Source organism: Lepidochelys kempii, chromosome 2 (genome assembly GCF_965140265.1).
Source record: "Lepidochelys kempii isolate rLepKem1 chromosome 2, rLepKem1.hap2, whole genome shotgun sequence".
Classification (NCBI taxonomy): domain Eukaryota; kingdom Metazoa; phylum Chordata; order Testudines; family Cheloniidae; genus Lepidochelys; species Lepidochelys kempii.
This window is the reverse complement of record NC_133257.1, coordinates 200,024,915-200,045,136: the sequence shown is the minus strand read 5'-3', so window position 1 is coordinate 200,045,136 and position 20,222 is coordinate 200,024,915. Positions and strand designations below refer to the sequence as shown.

The window sequence follows — 20,222 nt, the reverse complement described above, 5'->3', positions numbered from 1 at the left end:
CTTCCATTTTGGGCCAACAAGTGTGACGCATTTTTTTGGGGTGTGAGTGAGGATGGTGAATAATACAATATATACTCGTGGGGGAATTCTGCACCAAAAAATTTTGAGCCAAAAAAAAGTAAAATTCTGCACACAATAGTTTAAAATTCTGCAAATTTTATTTGTCAAAAATAACACTACATGCCAGTTTCAATTATTTTGGTAATTTATTTCAAAATACCTGTCAGCAAGTATGTAACAATACAGACACCACAAAAATCCCCCCAGGAGTAGAGAGTTAAAAAAACTCCTGTTTCTCTTCCCCCCCTGCTGGAGCCCAGCTGCGGGTCCCCTCCCCACCAGTCAATACACCTGAATCCCCAGCGACCAGCTGTGGGGCCTCCCCTTGCCCAGACACCCATTCCCCTCTCTCCCCAGAGACAAGCCCAGCCGCAGGGTCCCCCTAGCCTAGACACCGGCACCCCTGCCCCTCCTTGCCCAGACACCTGCACCCCTTCTCCCCCAGACCTCAGCTGCGGGCTCCCCGCAGCCCAAACGCCCACCCCCTACCCCTCAGAGCCCAGGGATCCAGAGGGAGAAACAGCCTGATGCTCAGTCCCAGGCTTGCGTGGAGTTCCCTGTGCACTGCCACCTTCCTTCCTTCAGGGCATGCTGGGAACTAACCCTAACCCTGTAGCTCCCTTGGTCCCTCCCCCTGGCAGTGTCTTCCAGGTGCAATCTGAGCTCTGCTGGGTCCAGTGGCCTCTAGTGGAGGCCAGCAGCACTGCAGCCCATTGGGGGGGAGGAAATTCTGCACGCAAAACATTAATTTCTGCAGAATTCCCCCAAGGGTAAATATAATGCCTATATATAAATCAGTGGTGCAGCCTTATCTGATTACTGTGTATAGTATTGGCTACGCCATCTTGAAAAGATATTGCAGAACAAGAGGGGATTCAGAAAAGGGCAATGAGAGTGATCAAGGATGTGGAAAAACTCTCCATATGAAAAGACATTGAAAAGTTTGGAATTGTTTACCTTGGAAAGGAGATGAATAACAGTCATAATAAAAGTATATTAAAATAATGATTGGTACAGAGAAGGTAGATCAGGAGCGTCTATTCTCCCTGTCTCATAACAAAAGGGATATTTCATGAAAATAAAAAGTGGGAAATTCAAAACTGATAAAAGGAAATACATTTTTACACAGTGTTAGATTACACTGTGGAATTGATTGCCACTGGAAGTTGTTGAGTCCAAGAAATTAGAAAGTTTTAAAAAATGATTGAACATTTATATGGATACCAAGATTACACAGCATTATACTTAACAATAAATTTTGGAAAATGTAAAATTTTGGAAGAGGTATTGAACCTCACGCCACAGGGTTTAAACTAGTCTCAAACTTTTGGAGATTAGGATGAGACCAAATGTAGAGGGCAGCTTACTCCACATCTGTTTACCAGTAGTTCTTATACCTTCTTCAGAAGCATCTGGTTCTGGCCACTGTCAGAAGCAGCACACTGAACTAGATGACTTTGCATCTGATACAGGATGTCAGTTCCTATGTTTCTATGTACCTCCTTTTGGTCCTGGAGTGAAGAAACAAAGTGCAGTACAAAAGTGTGGATTTGAACTATATAACCAAAGTCTAGGGCTGTAGTAGGAATATTATATTACTGGGCTGACCATTCTTATTTATCATATTTAATGTTTACAAAGGAAAACTGTGTTAAAGGTTCAGGCTATTTTCCAAAGTCAGTTACAGAGGTATTTATATACATTACGAACCATCCATATGACAAAACCACCTAATAGAGATCTGCCCAATAGGATTCTCCTTCATACTTTTGTTAAATTAACAACATCTGCTTCAGAGTATCCAGTTTTACAGCTGAACACTGAAATCTGCACACATGTTCTTTCAGTTACTCCAGTATTTAACCTTTAATGTGACTTTGCTTGATCATAATTCAGGCTTGTGTCTTAGCTGACTGATGTATTGAAAGAAGCAGTATATAAATATGTAAATTACACTTTGCAATTCTGAAAGATTAAATGTTTGTTTTGGTATTACTTTGGTTTAATACCATCTTTATTGGTATCAACACTTGGCTGATTAACATCTAGTTACGCAATTTCTCATTATACAAGTATGTCATAGTGCTTCAGATTTTCATGACTAACACAAGCTCTGCAGGATAGTATACTCCTCAACTGAGTTTGCTTTAGCTGTAAAAGAGTTTTATCTTATCATGGTTTTACTGGGTCATTTGATAAAAATTCAGATTTATTTTCCTTTTTTGGGGGTGAGGGAGGGGTTGTTAGATTGAGAGGCTGTTTAATTACAGGAATGTCAGTTGACTTTGAAATCCAGTATTGTCTTTGTAAATTACTAAGAAAAAACTACTTGAGTGTACTCTATCTTCCTTGGTCTTTGTTTCAGCCTGCCAAATATGAGATAACGATGTATGAATCTTAGATTTGTGAAGTAGGACTCTTACTTGACCACCATCATTTAATTTTTAAAAGTTTTTATGAGATTGATTAGACCTTAAAATTAATAATCTAAGGTTGAAATGTATATGTATTACTGTCTGAACATCTTAGTTTCATTAAAAAGAACATTTTAAAATATGCTTGTTTGACCTCTTAGTGAATAGGTGGAAGAAAATTAACAAGCTTTTTTCATATTAAACCATAGTTATTTTGAAGGGGATGATTTAAATATCTTCTAATACTGATCTCCACCCTCCCTTTACACACAGTGCCATTTTTACTTGTGTGCTGTTGTATGATGCCAGGTTTCCCAGAAGTTTCATCATTAATTTGGGATTTCCTTCCTTTCATGTGTTTGTCAGGCTCTGGCCAGATACGAAAGGGAGGAATATAAAAATAAAAGTGGCCAAGTGGCAGGTGTAGTACCTGAAACTAATTTTCTACTATTACTTTATTTTATAAATAAAAAGAGTTCTTATATGTCCAGAGTCTGACATTATATATAATGAATGTGTGTGTGCTTGTATTTTATTTAATGAGACACTATAATGCAAAGTCTAGTTAGTTCTTCCTCAAAAAAAGAGGAGTTAGAAAATTAGTTTCAGGTACTACATCTGCCACTTGGCCAATTTTTAAAGTTTTACTGTTGCATTTTCTTATTTTTTAAAACATTTTTTTTTCTCTCACTACTATCTCTGTGAAAGACACTTACAGACATGGGGAAACTGACACAGAGCTCTCAGATGTACAAAATAAAGAAATACATATTGTAATCTGTAGTATTACTTGTAACAACAGGTTAAAATTTTTTTTTTAATTAAGTTGGTATCCCTTTAAAAAAAAAAAAGTGTGTGTGTGTTTGTGTATTTATGTGTGTATGTGCTTTCCATCTCAGGCTGATTGGTGCAAATTAAATTTTGTGTTTAGTCCAAACAGTGTGACTGCAGTACAGATATCCATGAATTCTGCTAAATGTCATGAAAAATAGCTTTGTGTAATTTTTATAGTTAGTTTAAGAAGCTTATGAAGAAAATATTTCCCTGTATGATTTGATAAGTGAGCCAGACTCTGAGAGATCCTTCCTGAAGTGCTATTAAACTTCAAAGTTTTTATCTAGTTATTATGTGTACTTGTGAATAGAATGTGGATTGTTTTTATGCTAAAACTGCAGGTTGACATTAAGGGGGTCAAACTGGAGGAGTGGAGCTCCTGGGTTTTGTTGAAGAGGTGGTAAGAGGAATTCCTAAGTTCCGGCAGTTCTTCTTTATGTGCCTCGCGCTAGGCTATATCAGGCAAAACTTGCTGCTCTCCTTGGTTGTCTCCTTACCAGCATATTTAATTTTATCAACAAATATTCTCTGTTTATGTGCAGGTTGGTGACTTTTTTTTTAAAAAGGGGGGGAATTAAGAGGGCTTGAGTTTATACACGTGCTGATTTTGGTGTCCGTATATATGGTATGTTTCATCATATCCTTTTCCATGTCTTAAATGTGCTGCAGCTTCTGTTACCTTCTGCTGAGTCGTCATTATCACAATAACACTTATGTAGACAAGCCCCCTGATAATTGAAGAACTAAAAATGATATCAGCACAAAAGACAACTGAGAGGGAAAGCGTGTTTCCATCAATGTTTAAAACTGTTTGTTTTTTGTTAACACTTATTTAACCTCAATGAGTGACTAACGTTCTGGGAAAAGTACATTATTTGTTGGAAGATTCACTGCACCAGCCTGGTCAGTTACGGAGTGAAAGCTGACCATATACATCCTCTGAAACCCAGTGGGTCCTGCAAAACCAGAGAAGACCAGACTTGACATTGCTGATATTTCTAAGATAAACAAACTCCCTCAAGCCATTTTTCATATTCCATAAAATAGCAATAAAAGGCACAAACCCAATAATTTATTTCAGATACTTTGAAAGTCGTCTTTTAAGTAAACTCTCTTATTCTTAAAGTCAGATTGTTGACTCCTGCATAGTATTGGCTGACACTGTCATTATAATAAACCTTGACTAACTACAGTGACTCTTGCGGGCAACAATAGGAACTATTATTTATTAACTAGAACAACCTACAATGCTATATAAAGATTTTTAGTAACTACTCTGTAATTGTTTTGTGTTTTACTTTAATAGACTGTTTAAGAATAAATTAGTATCAGAAACCCCATCCCAGACCTGTCAGTTGAACAAATTTCTAGGCTGTCCATTCTACAATTGTAAAATGTATTTTATTAGGACTTGTGTGGCATGCAACTGTGTTAATACTCCACAGTCCCCTGTAATCAATAAAAATATGCTGTGGTTGTGTAGTATAGTTTGATCTTAAATGTTTTTTTCTAATCAACTAGGTTTAGCCAGTTGTGTGTCAGCATGTTGTGAGTTACCCAGAATTTGCCCCCAGCCACCTTAAAAAACATTTCCTTTCAGCCACGACAATGTATGCATCAGTTAATATGAATGCGATGATTTCGATTTGCTGAGTGCATGAGAGGAAGTTATATTTAAATGAAGGGGAACTGATATACCTGAAGTGGGAGGAAGGATGGTCTGGTGGCCTAGGACAGTGTTTCCCAAACAGAGAGAGTCTGGTGAGTCGTCATCACTTTTCAGACACCTCAAGCCCGCTACTGCAGTGTCTTTCACTGTCCTCCACACATCACTACCCATGTGTGCCTTGGAAGCACGGCTGTCCCTGTACCCTGCTCTTTCACTTCCACTGGGCAGGGGCAGCAGCGTGGGGAGCGGGATCTGGGCAGCACCAACCCGGAGGAACCAGTAGCCTGTGGGAGACAGGCCTGCTGGGAAAACGAGAGCAAGGAGGCTGGGGAGGAGGCAGCAAGCGGATACCCCCTCCCCACCACACACACTTAAACTGGTGCTCTAAAGTCCTGTATAAAAGCACTGCTAACTAGCAGTAGTTTCTATACGGTTGGTCTTCAAAAAAGATAAAATGCAGTTGATGGGTTGCCTTAGAAAAAGTTTGGAAAGCACCAGCCTAGTTTGTGGGAGATGCAGGTTCAATTCCCTGCTCTGCCATAGGCTTCCTGTGTGACATTGGATAACTCACTTAGCCTTTCTGTGCCTCAGTACCCCATCTGTAAAATGTGGATAATGCTTTTCTACCTCAGAGGGCGCCTGTCAGGATAAATTCATTAAAAGACAGTGAAGTGCTTTGAGACCTACTGAGGAAAAGCACTAGTTAAGAAATGGTGGGGGGGATTGTTACGGACGGGATTATTTTTTCCTAAGTCTCTCACAATGTAAAAACAAAGCTTTGAAGATCAGTGTTGTGTCGTGTAATTCTGCAATATTAGTTCATTTTATGGAGAGCCACTTTGTTGTATTAGTATCGTTACTACAGACTGATCGATAATGATGGTTAGAAAAGTCAGTAGGGGAATACATGGTCATGGAAAGAGTAGTACTTGACTCCTTTTTCTTTCACTTCCTCTGTTAGAGTATTGCATATCCACTCGTAACTGTCTGGAAAAACTATAACACCAATGTCCTAAGGAACATCAAGCACAGTAGTGTGATCTGTCCTAAAATATCCATATTTTAGAGTGTCTTTTTAGATGGGTGCAGGAGACAGATTGCAGCACGTTTCTAGTCTGAGGAGTTTTCTCCTCCCATTTAAAAATATTTCTTAAGAGTGTTTTTCCAAATAAATATGAATGCTGGCTTGGGAAGAAAAATCAGTTTGTAGCCAAGGAACCCAATCTTTATTAGTTAGAGGAATTTTGGAGAGCCTTCAGCATAGGAGCACCTCTAGCCAAATGTTACACATAATTATTAACCTTCTGGGTGCCGGTTTCTTCAAGGATGTTCATAACTAGCAGTGCACTTTAATCTAAGTTATTTAGCTTTTGTCTTTCTTTGACATAGTAGTGGTGTGACCACTAATATTAAACCATTGGTAATGTAAAGTATTACTAATGAGCTCTGAGGGAGATAACCTGTATGAAGTTACCAGAGTAGACTAATTTGGTTTACTCAATAGTTTGGATTTTTTTTAAATAAAAAAATGTGTATATGGATTTTTATTTTTTATTTTTGGCTGGAGAAAGAAGCCTCCCAATTGTCTGCGTCCTATTGTTTAACTTTATGGTGCACTGTTTGCAAACTCTGCAAATGCATGAATGGATATGCTAGGACTTCTAATCAATTTGTCTAGACTTAATCTCTCATAAATAGTATCCATGTGTCTTGTTCCTGGAGTAGCCGAGTAATCTTACTGTATTTCTGTTTTTCCAAATGGGTAGAAAACATGCAATTTAGGAAACCGTCTTCTGATCCCTTTAAAATGAAGGTGGACAGTTTGAAGGGTGGGATTTGCTTGCAGTATTTGAAAACATGTTTATAGTCCTGCAACCCGCAAAGAAGTTAGCGGAGAATGTGGACCATAAGCCTGTCTTGTCTTCAGAGATATTAGCTGCAGCCAGTTCTGGTGACCCATGTGCTTTGGTATCGGTATTGATTGGCAATAGTGATGCAGAATTTCTTGAAGGAGATGCTGTCCCTTTTCAGTCCTTATTCTATGCAAATCTGTTTTACTTTTTCCTGCAAAGTTATATTTCAACACTAAGACAAAGTGATGAACTAGCTTAAATTTGACTTTACATCTCCCATTCAATGATAACCTAAACAGGAAAGAAAAGGAGTACTTGTGGCACCTTAGAGACTAACCAATTTATTTGAGCATAAGTTTTCGTGAGCTACAGCTCACTTCGTCGGATGCATACTGTGGAAAGTGTAGAAGATCTTTTATACACACAAAGCATGAAAAAATACCTCCCCCAACCCCACTTTCCTGCTGGCAATAGCTTATCTAAAGTGATCTCTCCTTACAATGTGCATGATAATCAAGTTCGGCCATTTCCAGCACAAATCCAGGTTTTCTCACCCCCCCCCCACACACACACACAAACCCACTCTCCTGCTGGTAATAGCTTATCTAAAGTGACCACTCTCCTTACAATGTGTATGATAATCAAGGTGGGCCATTTCCAGCACAAATTCAGGGTTTACCAAGAACGTCTGGGGGGGGTTAGGAAAAAACTAGGGGAAATAGGCTACCTTGCATAATGACTTAGCCACTCCCAGTCTCTATTTAAGCCTAAATTAATAGTATCCAATTTGCAAATGAATTCCAATTCAGCAGTTTCTCACTGGAGTCTGGATTTGAAGTTTTTTTGTTTTAAGATAGCGACCTTCATGTCTGTGATTGCATGACCAGAGAGATTGAAGTGTTCTCCGACTGGTTTATGAATTTTATAATTCTTGACATCTGATTTGTGTCCATTTATTCTTTTACGTAGAGACTGTCCAGTTTGACCAACGTAAATGGCAGAGGGGCATTGCTGGCACATGATGGCATATATCACATTGGTGGATGTGCAGGTGAACGAGCCTCTGATAGTGTGGCTGATGTTATTAGGCCCTGTGATGGTGTCCCCTGAATAGATATGTGGGCACAGTTGGCAACGGGCTTTGTTGCAAGGATAGGTTCCTGGGTTAGTGGTTCTGTTGTGTGGTATGTGGTTGCAGGTGAGTGTTTGTTTCAGGTTGGGGGGCTGTCTGTAGGCAAGGACTGGCCTGTCTCCCAGGATTTGTGAGAGTGTTGGGTCATCCTTCAGGATAGGTTGTAGATCCTTAATAATGCGTCGGGGGCTGAAGGTGACGGCTAGTGGCGTTCTGTTATTTTCTTTGTTAGGCCTGTCCTACAGGAAACAATAAGATCTGGAAGAAGTGAAAGAGTATGACTTTCACTCCAGAACTATCTTCATTTGTACAAAGATCACTTGATGTGCTGAATCCAATTGTAGGGTCTGTTTGCCTTCTGACAGCATAAAAATTACAGAAGTTAATTTACTACTATTTGTTCTGTATCAACTACCAAAACCACATCGGAGTCTGAGATGGCACTGAGCCAGTGGCTGAAATACAGAAATGCTATACCTGTGAGACTATTTAGCTTTACCTTTGAATTGTAAATACAGCTATACAATAAGTACTAAATTTGGAAACAAGCTTTGATTGTCTGGAGGAATTTCTTTCCTCAGGTTGGTAGCTAATAGTCCAATTGACAAATGGCAAGAAGGAAGCTGATGGTAAAAATAGTACAAGGTTAAGTTTGCAGAGCATAGCTTTTACCATCACCTCTTTCTGTCATTTAAATAAACCATTACGAGTTGTTAGCTGAGTCATACTCTTTCACTTCCAGATCTTATTGTTTCCTGTTTAGGTTATCATTGAATGGGAGATGTAAAGTCAAATTTGAGCTAACACTTTGTCCTTGTGTTGAAATATAACTTTGCAGGAAAAAGTAAAACAGATTTGCATAGAATAAGAATAATTCTACTAACATTTCAAAGTTTGGCATTTCATGTCCTTGCATATTTAAATAAAGGCATATGCTGCAACCTTGAGCTTTTATAAAACTGTCCAACCTCTCTGTAGCAGGATTGGAGCTTAGCAACTGTTCCTATATGTGGTAGGATAAACTTCCAGTGATCAGTTGCACAGGGAATCTGTGCAGGAGGAAGCTATTGCTGGAGAAAGTAGACCCCCTCTGGGAGTGGAGTAGTTTGGATTTATTTTCAATTTTGGAACCAATGTTAAATGCATTAATTTCTCCTGAACCTTTTTATTAGGACTTGCTTATAAATTGAAGGGATTATTGCTAAACTACATAGAGCTTCAATGTACTCTCGAGAAAAATGTAAGCCTCTTTCTGACCCCTCCAGTAATCAAGGGTTTTATTTTTAAGCTTTGAAGTAAGTTTTAAAAATTGAACTTTGCAGCAAAACAGTCTAACAGCATTGGCCTTCCCACAAAAGGTTTTCAGATACTTTGGTAGCAACCTCAGAATTGTGTGTGCTGTAAGTAAAACCTACACATTGTGGTTGTTGTCCTGCAAACACTGGGGCACAGTCCTTTCTACCATAATAAGATAAGGTTGCAAGCACCTCACCTGATGGAGAACACTTGTAGGACTGGCTGACCATTTAGTTGGATTGTATTGCACTGGTTTTCACTCAGCTAAACTGAACCATTTGCAAAATATCTTTGATGTGTTAACCCCACTAAATTTTCACTAAGAAAACCCCAAAATGTTTTTACTCTAACACATGAGATTACATACTTTAATGTTGGATCCTAAATATTGTGCTTAATTCATACTTTAACTTCTTCCCAAGTTAATTTGCTATGAAATTTACCTTCCAGTTTCGGGCATACACTTTTTCTTGCAGTATTATTTCTTTCAAAAATGCCTTTTAATAAATTGATTGGATACTTAATGAGAGTCATTCTTTTCCAATTTCTACCAATGAAATGTTGTGTGAGCCTTCTGTCTCTTCTCTTAGGAATACTGTAAGATTTGGAAGGCATTTGCCCTTGGAAATAGTTGTGACTGTCAGACAGAAAATACCAATATCTTGAAGAAGTAGATCTAGTTATTACCATAATAATACTTAGTGCTTCATGCTTTTTCATTCTTATGCTCAAAGTGCTTTACAATGGGAATTAAGTAATTAGGTCTTGTTATCCCCATTTTACAGATGGTGGGATCACCATAACAGTATTCTGTTCTATTTTTACAATATTATCTCCCCTGCTTCCTTTAAAAAACAAAAATAAAAAAGCCCAGCTAGGCCTCTGCCTTCTCCCTGCTGTCTATTCCCCACCTCTTATGCAGCTCTAAGGCATTTTCCCCCAGTCAATCCATCATTTCAGTTAATCTTGACACTGGGGAGCAGCTGGGAGCTGTCCCTAATTAAAGTGGGCAAAAATATTCCTGCGATTTATTTGGTCACGTGATAGTCCAGTACGCTACCATTAGGCTGTCAGAGCTGTCCAGACGGGATTTTGATGGTGGTGGTGGTTTTTTGTTGTTGTTCTGGTTTGTTTTGTTTTTAGGTTTCTTTTGGTCCAGTTTCTTTCCTTGACCTAAAAATGAGACAAAGTTAAAATTCTATTTGATGTTTAAACTACTGAAAATAGTAATTAAACGTGCATGACTCAGGGCATCGTCTTAGTGTCTTCTGTCTTGGCTGTTCAGATTCATTTCTCAGTACCTTGTGATGTTTCAGTGCTTATTGAGACTATTGTCAAAGGAAACTATATTGTGGAATCTTAAGAGATGCAAAACATGCCTACTCAGACTCTTGTAGAAAGCTAGGCATGTACGAGATATGTTAGAGGGATCTTTTCCTGTCTGTCCTGAATGATTTAAGATAGGAGGCAGAGTAGCAGGGATGAGACTGTCTGCAGCCCTTACTCTTCAATTTACACAATTAGTAATAGTATTTATTACTTGTTTATGCTGCATAGTATGCAAAAATAGACCTGCCCTGCCCTGAAGAGCAGCTCTGTTGGTAACTCAGAATAACCACTTTGTACAGTGGGGGGTGTGTAATACATTTCTAGCAGGTACAGTGTGTGTGGGAGGGAATAATTATCTCTAAAATTATGGTTGTGCACTTGTATACATTTTTAAAAACAAGAGATCATGGCTAAATGCAACATCCCTTAATAAAAAAAAATCCTGAGAGCAGAAAACTTATTTAATACAGAATTTCCTGACTTGCATGTTTACATTTTCTGTGAAACTTCCAAAAGTAATGTTAAGTCTGCACCCCATCTTTCCTCCAATACCTACATCTGTCATTGTAGAGCAACCCAAACCCCTCATCCGCCACTGGTTAGGGACTTCTTGTGTCCTTCGCTAACCTCCCCTAAGTTCCTTCTCATGATATAGGTTAGAAACCCCCACTATGATATGGGCTACCAGAGTGGGGCAGAGTTGTAACATTATATAATGGACAATATATTGCAATGGATGAGGGGGGAGAGTTTGGGTCAGTGCTGGAAACAAATGTTTCACTACAATTTCATATTAAATGCTCAAACTTAAGTCTCTGTTTACAAAGCATTTTGCTCTTGGATCTTTTTTTAAAAGAAAACAGTTGTTTATATTTTTAAGACAGTAGATGAAGAACACTGGCACCTCTTACTAATGACCACCATCAGGACTCCATTTTTTATTCAATTGTTTACAATAGGTAGCTTCATAATATAGTGATGCCCAAACAACTTGTTTGTTTTAAAGTGTAAAACAAAAAGATAAATATTAAGGTAGAGAAGAGAAACATTATTTTAGTCTGTATGGTTTGAGTATTATATGAAACAGAAAATTTGTATCACTGTATTAGAGGCAATTCTGTAAGTTGCATAAAACCAAATGGTCAAACCATGATGCATTTTGTGTTTTATTAAACTGAAACACAGAATTCTGCCATAGAAATCATGCCCTTTTAAAGTCCAGTGCATTTTATTTTATGTAATAAGTTAAAAAATATCTTCACTTCAAAATTATTGCTCCTGTTTTCAACTTGTTTGGTGTTCAATTAAGACTGTTGCCATCACAGTTCGTAATTTAGCAGCATTAGAGTAGAAATGACTGAGGTGGTTTTGCCTGGGAATACCCAAATTCTTCCAATGTGGTGTTTGCTTGCATGTAGGTTTGATCTGGATCTCTGGAATGGGTAGTCTCGCTAAAGATTTTTGTTCTCATCTTTTGTTTTCCAGAGACATGTAACTCCAAAACTGCTTGGCCAATTTGCTTTAGATTCAATTCAAAAATAGGGCTCTGGATTTGAGTGAGAGTTAATAGTGGTTTTCCTCATGGTCCTAATTGAAATATTTGTTAGTTTTCCATGGGCTACTGAAATTAATTGTAGCTAATGAAATTCTTTTCTCACACCATCCTGTCAAGTTGACCTGAGGTGGTCGGTGGCATTTTAAGTGATATCCATAAATTGATTAGAATAAGCACAGTGCCAGAAATGTAGGCACATGGAGGATTTTAACAGTGAAAATGTAGCCACAGGATTTTAGATGCCTCCAGGGTTAGGCAGCAGCCAAGCAGGGGTTTTGAGGATCTTAGGTGATGCCTGAATATTGGATGTAGGTAGCAGATAGGCGCCTAAATCCTTTTGTTGATCTGGCTTTTAACACACCCCCAACCTCCACAAAACTCTCCCCCACAAAAGTTCTGGAGGTAGAGGGTTATTGGCTCTTGGATTTAATACAGTGTGTTGTAGCTATTTGTAGTGGAATCAGTTTATATTATTTTAAGTTGTCTTCAGAATGGTCAAGTGTATGACAGCTGCTAAATGTTGCATCAGTCTGTTATAATCATTTGAGTATAGCGGTGATGCAGATTATTGGAGGTATCAGTTGCATCTATGCACCATATACCTACATATTAATGTGTTCTTTTTAAACAGATAATTGCAAAGGATTTTAAGCAAAAAAATGTAATCCCTCATCTTTGACTACTTTTTGTATCTTCACTGAAGTTAATGCCACTGCACTTAAACTACATTCAAGTACCATCACTTTTCTAATAAACACTTGAGTATTGAGCCACTTGATAGTACCTAATCCTAACTTAAACCCAAGTAATGTTGCATTCTGTAACTGACTTGCATCTTCCCCTTTCAATCTTTTCTTTATAAGAAATCAATTATGCTATTTAAAAATTGAAATCCTCCAGCTATTTCACACTGTTAATTGAAATGAAAGGCTTGAAAGGTAAGCTACATGCATCACTTTTTAATAAAATATTGGGGAAATGTCTACTAATGTTTTACAAAGATGTGATAGATATATTTAATCCAAAACTCTATTAATATACTACTACATCTGTGGAAATGAAAGCACCTTGCATGCATTAATAACTAATTGGAAGCCTAATAGGGTATAAGACATTTCTAAGACTATTATGAATAATATTTTTGAAGTCATTTGGGTTTTTATTGAATAATAATTTTAAGTCATTGGGGGTTTTTTTTGTATTGATAGTCATTTGGGTTTAAACTAGAAATGAAATGCAAAATAAAATACTGAAATATTTCTCATAGGCTCTGAGGGCCTTATTTAGTATGCTGATCATGTTGCTTCCCCCTTTCCCGCCCCCACCCCACGTTGAAGTACTCCCAGTTGACAGTTCTTAATTTGTAAATTCCAGCAGTGCATTGGTATTAACAAATTGCAAGGACCTGTTCAATGCAGTAGTTCCATCTTAAGGGGGTTGGCTTGTGCAACTTGGAGTAATGATAGTGTTTCAACACCACTCCAAGAGGTAATTTCTTGGAGTAGTGGCTAAGGGCACCCAAGAGTGCCTTTTCAATAACTTTGCACAGTTAAGCTGGTGCCTGTCCCTAGGCAGGGCTTCTTGTAGAAATACAGTAGTATCACAGCCCATTACATGTCTAGTAGCTGTAGAGCTAAGCATCCAGATATACAGACCTGTATGGGGCAAAGAGAAATAATTAGGGAGGAGAGGGATATCATGAGTCTTTAGGGTACAATGGATTTTACCTTACATTAGTGTTTTTGTTCGAAGCCTCATTTCACAAGCTATGTGAAGCTTTGGGTTTGGATGTGAGAGATATTTTCCAATGTACAGTGTGTAATTTTTGTGTTAGTTTTCAGAACTTTACACATTGGGGAGGATGTGGGGAGACATGCAAAGAAATCTTCTAGTACGGGTCTTGCTATTAAAATTAATCATCAAAGTACCATGGGCATTTATTGGATTTGGAACCTAAAGATGAGATAATAGAGGTATTTGATACAAAATTCCTTCTCCCTTTGCTTACCCATACATAGAGGAACATGTTCACCAGCAGAACAAAGAACAGAAAGCCGTCCATCATCCTTGGGTGTTGGGACCTTTACAGTGTGATCTAACATTATTTGTATTTATTTATTTCTATTCATAACACAATTAATAAGCACCCATCAGTTGGATCCCGTCACATTATCACGTTCATATTGAATGCATTAGATGCCTTCCACCTCTAATACTAATGCTCCATAATTATTATAATGAATAAAAGACCTTTAATTTATCCCTCCACCCACATCAGTGCTAGGAGAAAAAGGTGGTCTTTGCAGTGTGTCTGGAATGTTAAATCCAAGATTTAACCCTGATTTTATGGAAATTTGCAAAAAACAGCTCTGTAAAATGGGCCGCAACATTAGGAAAAACCCATATCGTTGCTTCATTTTAGAAACCATTTTGCACAAAATATACTGTGACCAAGCAGGGAGAAGTTTGACATTGTAAAGCATCATAATATAGTTTTGATCCACTCAATTAAAGCAAATGAACTACTGCTGTTCAGTAATAATGTAGGAAATGTAAATAATATCTCCTGTTGATTACATCAAACTAAAAAAAAAAAAATCAGTGCACAATGAGCATAATTTTTTTTCACTCGAATTTGTTTAAGTAAGTACCAGTAAGCAAGTTTCCAATTTTAATGTGGTCTGTGAGGTTTAGCTCATTGGAACCCTGTAATAAAGCTGTAATAGGGCTAACATGAAGCAGCCCTTTCTAAATATAGAATTTTCTTTTGAAGTTGTGTAGTACTTAACTACTGATGTTTCTTGTTGCATTGAACTGGTGCTATCTGAAGGGATGTGCATTTTTATTTTTGTTTGTAAGGACAAATGGGGAAGTTGGTACTTCTTCCCAACATCCAGATCCACAGAATGGGATTTAAAGACACACAATCATTTTACCTCCTTCTCCAGACCCTTGCAATACAGTGTGCGCCACTTAGTCTTAACAATGGCTCAGATATGCAGGTATAAGATTGTAATGAAGCTTGGAAACAAGCTATCTACTTTTTATTACAGTCCTAACCTCTACATTGTGTATTAAATATCACATTGTTGAGATTCAACTATCTTTAAATCTATGGTATCATATTTATTCAAATTGGTTTTGTAGCTTTACCTCCTAAATGTATGTATCCTTTTTATTGCACAGCGCTGGCCCCAAAGGCGATAACATCTATGAATGGAGATCAACTATTTTAGGACCTCCAGGCTCAGTATATGAGGGTGGAGTTTTCTTCCTTGATATCACATTTACACCAGAATATCCCTTCAAGCCTCCAAAGGTAAGAGAGACAGCCTAACACTTTACTACCCAGTGATCTGCAGGATGTTTGCAGCATACTCAACGTTCATGGGACACAGTCAATTTGAAATCCAGTTGATATAAGAAAATGAGTTAAACCTGGTTTCAAGAACCACACCTGGAATCCCCTGCCCAGTTTTGGTGGGGTTTATTTTTCAATCATCTCTTTTCTGTTTTTTTTTTGTTTTTTTTTTAAAGTATTTTTCCCTTTCCCTGTTGCACAAACATGGGAAGCTGACTTACTACACAGGGGAAACTATGAAACCAAATATACAAAAAGTGCTGTGAAAGAAAGAAAACAAACTGGAAAAATAGAGGCAAATATTTCTTTCTCTCATCTCTTTCAGTTACAGTAAACTTTAAGGTGTGTTTTGTAACAACAGTAGGTTAAAAGATTTCAAGCACAAATATGGTTTTTAAGGCCCTGGTTCTTTTAGGGATTTGCTAATAGTTGATTTATGTGCATAATATCAATTTCTTAGTAGTGCTTTTCTGGATTCTGGATACAAGTTATATTTTGGAAGCTTGTCGTATTCTGTGTTGTTGGGTTCTATCACAAATCCAATACTAATGTAAGTAGATGTTCCTTTATGGTTCACACATGTTTGGGGATTCTTTAGGACAGTCTCTTAAGATAGGAAATTGCCGAATAAGGTTGCCTAAGGGTGGTTCCGGGTCTCATTGCTTTAGTATTTTTTTGTTGGCGGTGATGGTCATAAGGAAAATCCTAAGAGGATGTCAGCTGAAATGGATATATTCAGCAATGTTTCTTTCCAGTTGCTTCACCTTAGGCAGAAGTATGCTGCCATGAGAATCCTATATCCTATGGTGCTAAAGGATTGGTCACCATTTCATTGGCACTTTAGCTTGTCTATCCCAAAACGGGAAGAGCAAGTGCCATTAATCTCCATGAATGGGTCTGAGGCTGCAGACATAGAAGTTTTTAAAAATGAAAGTTGTTTCAAGTTCGGACTTAAAGTAAGCCAGTCAGTGCAAGAAACTTACAAAAAAGCCTATGACAGTGGCCAAAGTGTCTAGTTTTAGTATGTATAATGTAAATAATTTGTATTTATGGAGCACATTACATATTTAGAGTTCTGTGTTAACATTAATCCTCACACTATTCCTGCAAGATAGAACTATTATCACCATTTTGCAAGTGGAAGAGAGCGAAATACAGAGAGGGCGATTCAGGCTCTGGTTAGACAGGCACATGCTTAATTGCCCAAGGCCACCCAGAAAGTCACAGAGTCCAGATTAGAATTGAAGAGCTTTTGGCTCTTAAACTGTACTTTGTCCTCAAGGCTGCTGCTACTCTTCTGCAATATTACACCATGTAATTTCTCCAGTTCCCAAGAGTAGCATTACGGTGAGGCTGCATTTGGTTTGTGTTGAGGTGAAAATAGTAGCTTGGGTTGACCCAATCTGTGCTTTGATTTTTTTTGTATTAATAACCTCTAACTGCTTTTCCCCCCCAATCTCACTTTGCAGGTGTGTGTGTGTATGTGTATATATGTGTGTGTGTATATATAGATATAGATACAAAAATATTACCTTATCCTACCACTTATCTTTGTGAGTCATGGGATCAGCTTCTTTATCTCTTTTTTCCTAATGCAATAGTGGTTTCACATCAGTGCAGTGACCAAGACGAAGCTCTTTCAAGTGGGACCTTTCCGGGGGGAGGGGTGTTCAGTTTCATTATATTTTCTGCTCTTCTTCCATATGGCTTAGTGTTCTCTTGGCTTCAGATATCTCTCTGTATTGTCTTAATAGCTCAGTGTTTTCCAGATCTGATTTGATTTTGTTGTTGTTGTGTTGATTTTTCACCAATGATATAAATGCTGGAGTGATCACAAACTTTTACTTTAAACTAGGGCTGTCAGGCAATTAAAAAAGTTTATTGTGATTAATTGCACAATTAAACAATAATAGAATACCATTTATTTAAATATTTTTGAATGTTATCTACATTTTCAAATGTATTGATTTCAATTACAATACAGTGTACAGTGCTCACTTTATATTTATTTTTATTACAAATATTTGCACTGTAAAAAACAAAATAAATAGTATTTTTCAGTTCACCTAATACTAGTACTGTAGTGCAGTCTCTTTATCATGAATGTTGAACTTACAAATGTAGAATTATGTAAAAAAAACAAACCTGCATTCAAAAATAAAACAATGTAAAACTTTAGAGCCTACAAGTCCACTCAGTCCTGCTTCTTGTTTGGCCAATCACTAAGACAAACAAGTTTGGTTACAATTTTCAGGAGGTAATGCTGACCGCTTCTTTTTTTACAATGTCACTTGAAAGTGAGAACAGGCGTTCGCATGGCACTGTTGTAGCCGGCATTGTAAGGTATTTATGAGCCAGATGAGCTAAAGATTCAATGTCCCTTCATGCTTCAACCACCATTCCAGAGGACATGCATCCATGCCGATGGTGGGTTCTGCTTGATAACGATCCAAAGCAGAGCAGTCTGGCGTATGTTCATTTTCATTATCTGAGCCAGATGCCACCAGCAGAAGATTGATTTTCTTTCATCGGAGTGTTGCTCTTTTAAGACTTCTGAAAGCATGCGCCACACCTCATCTCTCTCAAATTTTGGAAGGCACTTCAGATTCTTAAACCTTGGGTCGAGTGCTGTAGCTATCTTTAGAAATCTCACATTGGTACCTTCTTTGCATTTTGTCAAATCTGCTGTGAAAGTGTTCTTAAAATGAGCATGTGCTGGGTCATCATCCCAGACTGCTATAACATGAAATATATGGCAGAATGCAAGTAAAACAGAGCAGGACACATACAGTTCTCCCCCATGGAGTTAAGTCACAAATTTAATGAGCATTATCAGCATGGAAGTATGTCCTCTGGAATGGTGGCCAAAGCATGAAGAGGCATATGAATGTTTAGCATATCTGGCAGGTAAATACCTTGCAACACCGGCTACAAAAGTGCCATGAGAACGCCCATTCTCATTTTAAGGTGACATTGTAAATAAGAAACAGGCAGAAGTGTCTTCTGTAAATGTAAACAAACTTCTTTGTCATAGCGACTGGCTGAACAAGAAGTAGGACTGATTGGACTTGTCGGCTCTAAAGTTTTACATTGTTTTATTTTTGAATGCAGTTATGTAACAACAACAAAAATCTACCTTTCTAAGTTACATTTCACGAAAAAGAGATTGCACTATAATACTTGTATGAAGTGAATTAAAAATACTATTTCTTTTGTTTATCATTTTTAGAGTGCAAATATTTGTAATAAAAAATAATAGTGAGCACTGTACATTTTGTATTCTGTGATGTAATAGAATATCAATATATTTGAAAATGTAGAAAAACATCCAAAAATACCAATTGAAATTTATTATTCTATTGTTTAACTGTGTGATTAATCACACTTTTTTAAATCGCTATAAAAATTGAGTTAATCGCATGAGTTAACTGTGATTAATCAAAAGCACTACTTTAAACATATTTGTACATTTTTTTTAGATTTTATTTTTGTTTTCCATGTCACTGGCTTTTGTATCATCAACAAAAATTGTACATGGTGAACAGCTAGTCTATATGTGCATTAAAAACATCAGAGGTCTGAGTTTCTACTTAAGTGCAAATCACTTAAATCCTTTCCTCATTGCCTCAGTTAGGCAGAGCTCCTCTAACTAGAAAACAGTCACTTTCATAGAATCATAGAATATCAGGGTTTGAAGGGACTTCAGGAGGTCATCTAGTCCAACCCCCGGCTCAAAGCAGGACCAATCACCAACTAAATCATCCCAGCCAGGGCTTTGTCAAGCCTGACCTTGAAAACCTCAAATGAAGGAGATTCCACCACCTCCCTAGGTAACCCATTCCAGTGCTTCACCACCCTCCTAGTGGAAAAAGTTTTTCCTAACATCCAACCTAAACCTCCCCCACTGCAACTTGAGACCACTATTCCTTGTTCTGTCATCTGGTACCACTGAGAACAGTCTAGAGCCATCCTCTTTGGACCCCCCTTCAGGTAGTTGAAATCAGCTATCAAATCCCCCCTCATTCTTCTCTTCTGCAGACTAAACAATCCCAGTTCCCTCAGCCTCTCCTCATAAGTCTCCTTATAATTTTTGTTGCCCTCGACTCTTTCCAATTTTTCCACATCCTTCTGGTAGTGTGGGGCCCAAAACTGGACATAGTACTCCAGATGAGGCCTCACCGATGTTGAATAGAAAGGAATTATCACGTCCCTCGATCTGCTGGCAATGCCCCTACTTATACAACCCAAAATGCCGTTGGCCTTCTTGGCAATAAGGGCACACTGTTGACTCATATCCAGCTTCTCATCCAGTGTAACTCCTCCCAGTTTAGTGTCATCTGCAAACTTGCTGAGAATGCAATCCATGCCATCCTCCAGATCATTAATGAAGATATTGAACAAAACTGGCCCAAGGACCGACCCTTGGGGCACTCCACTTGATACCAGCTGCCAACTAGACATGGAGCCATTGATCGCTACCCATTGAGCCCAACAATCTAGCCAACTTTCTATCCGCCTTACAGTCCATTCATCTAGCCAATACTTCTTTAACTTGCTGGCAAAAATACTGTGGGAGACCGTATCAAAAGCTTTGCTAAATTCAATGAATAACACATCCACTGCTTTCCCACCCATGCACAGAGCCAGTTATCTCGTCATAAAAGGCAATTAGGTTAGTCAGGCATGACTTGCCCTTGGTGAATCCATGCTGACTGTTCC

At 38.0% G+C, this 20,222-nt stretch overlaps 1 protein-coding gene across 6 annotated transcripts in view; it reads left to right on the top strand.

Annotated features, from left to right (window-relative positions):
- UBE2E1 (ubiquitin conjugating enzyme E2 E1) overlaps positions 1-20,222 on the top strand; it is a 62,345-nt gene that overhangs the window by 34,735 nt on the left and 7,388 nt on the right. For all 6 annotated transcript variants that reach the window (XM_073333486.1, XM_073333485.1, XM_073333487.1 and 3 more), the window contains one exon: positions 15,329-15,461. In XM_073333486.1, coding sequence (XP_073189587.1) covers positions 15,329-15,461 — 133 coding nt within the window. The remainder of the gene's footprint in view (positions 1-15,328; positions 15,462-20,222) is intronic.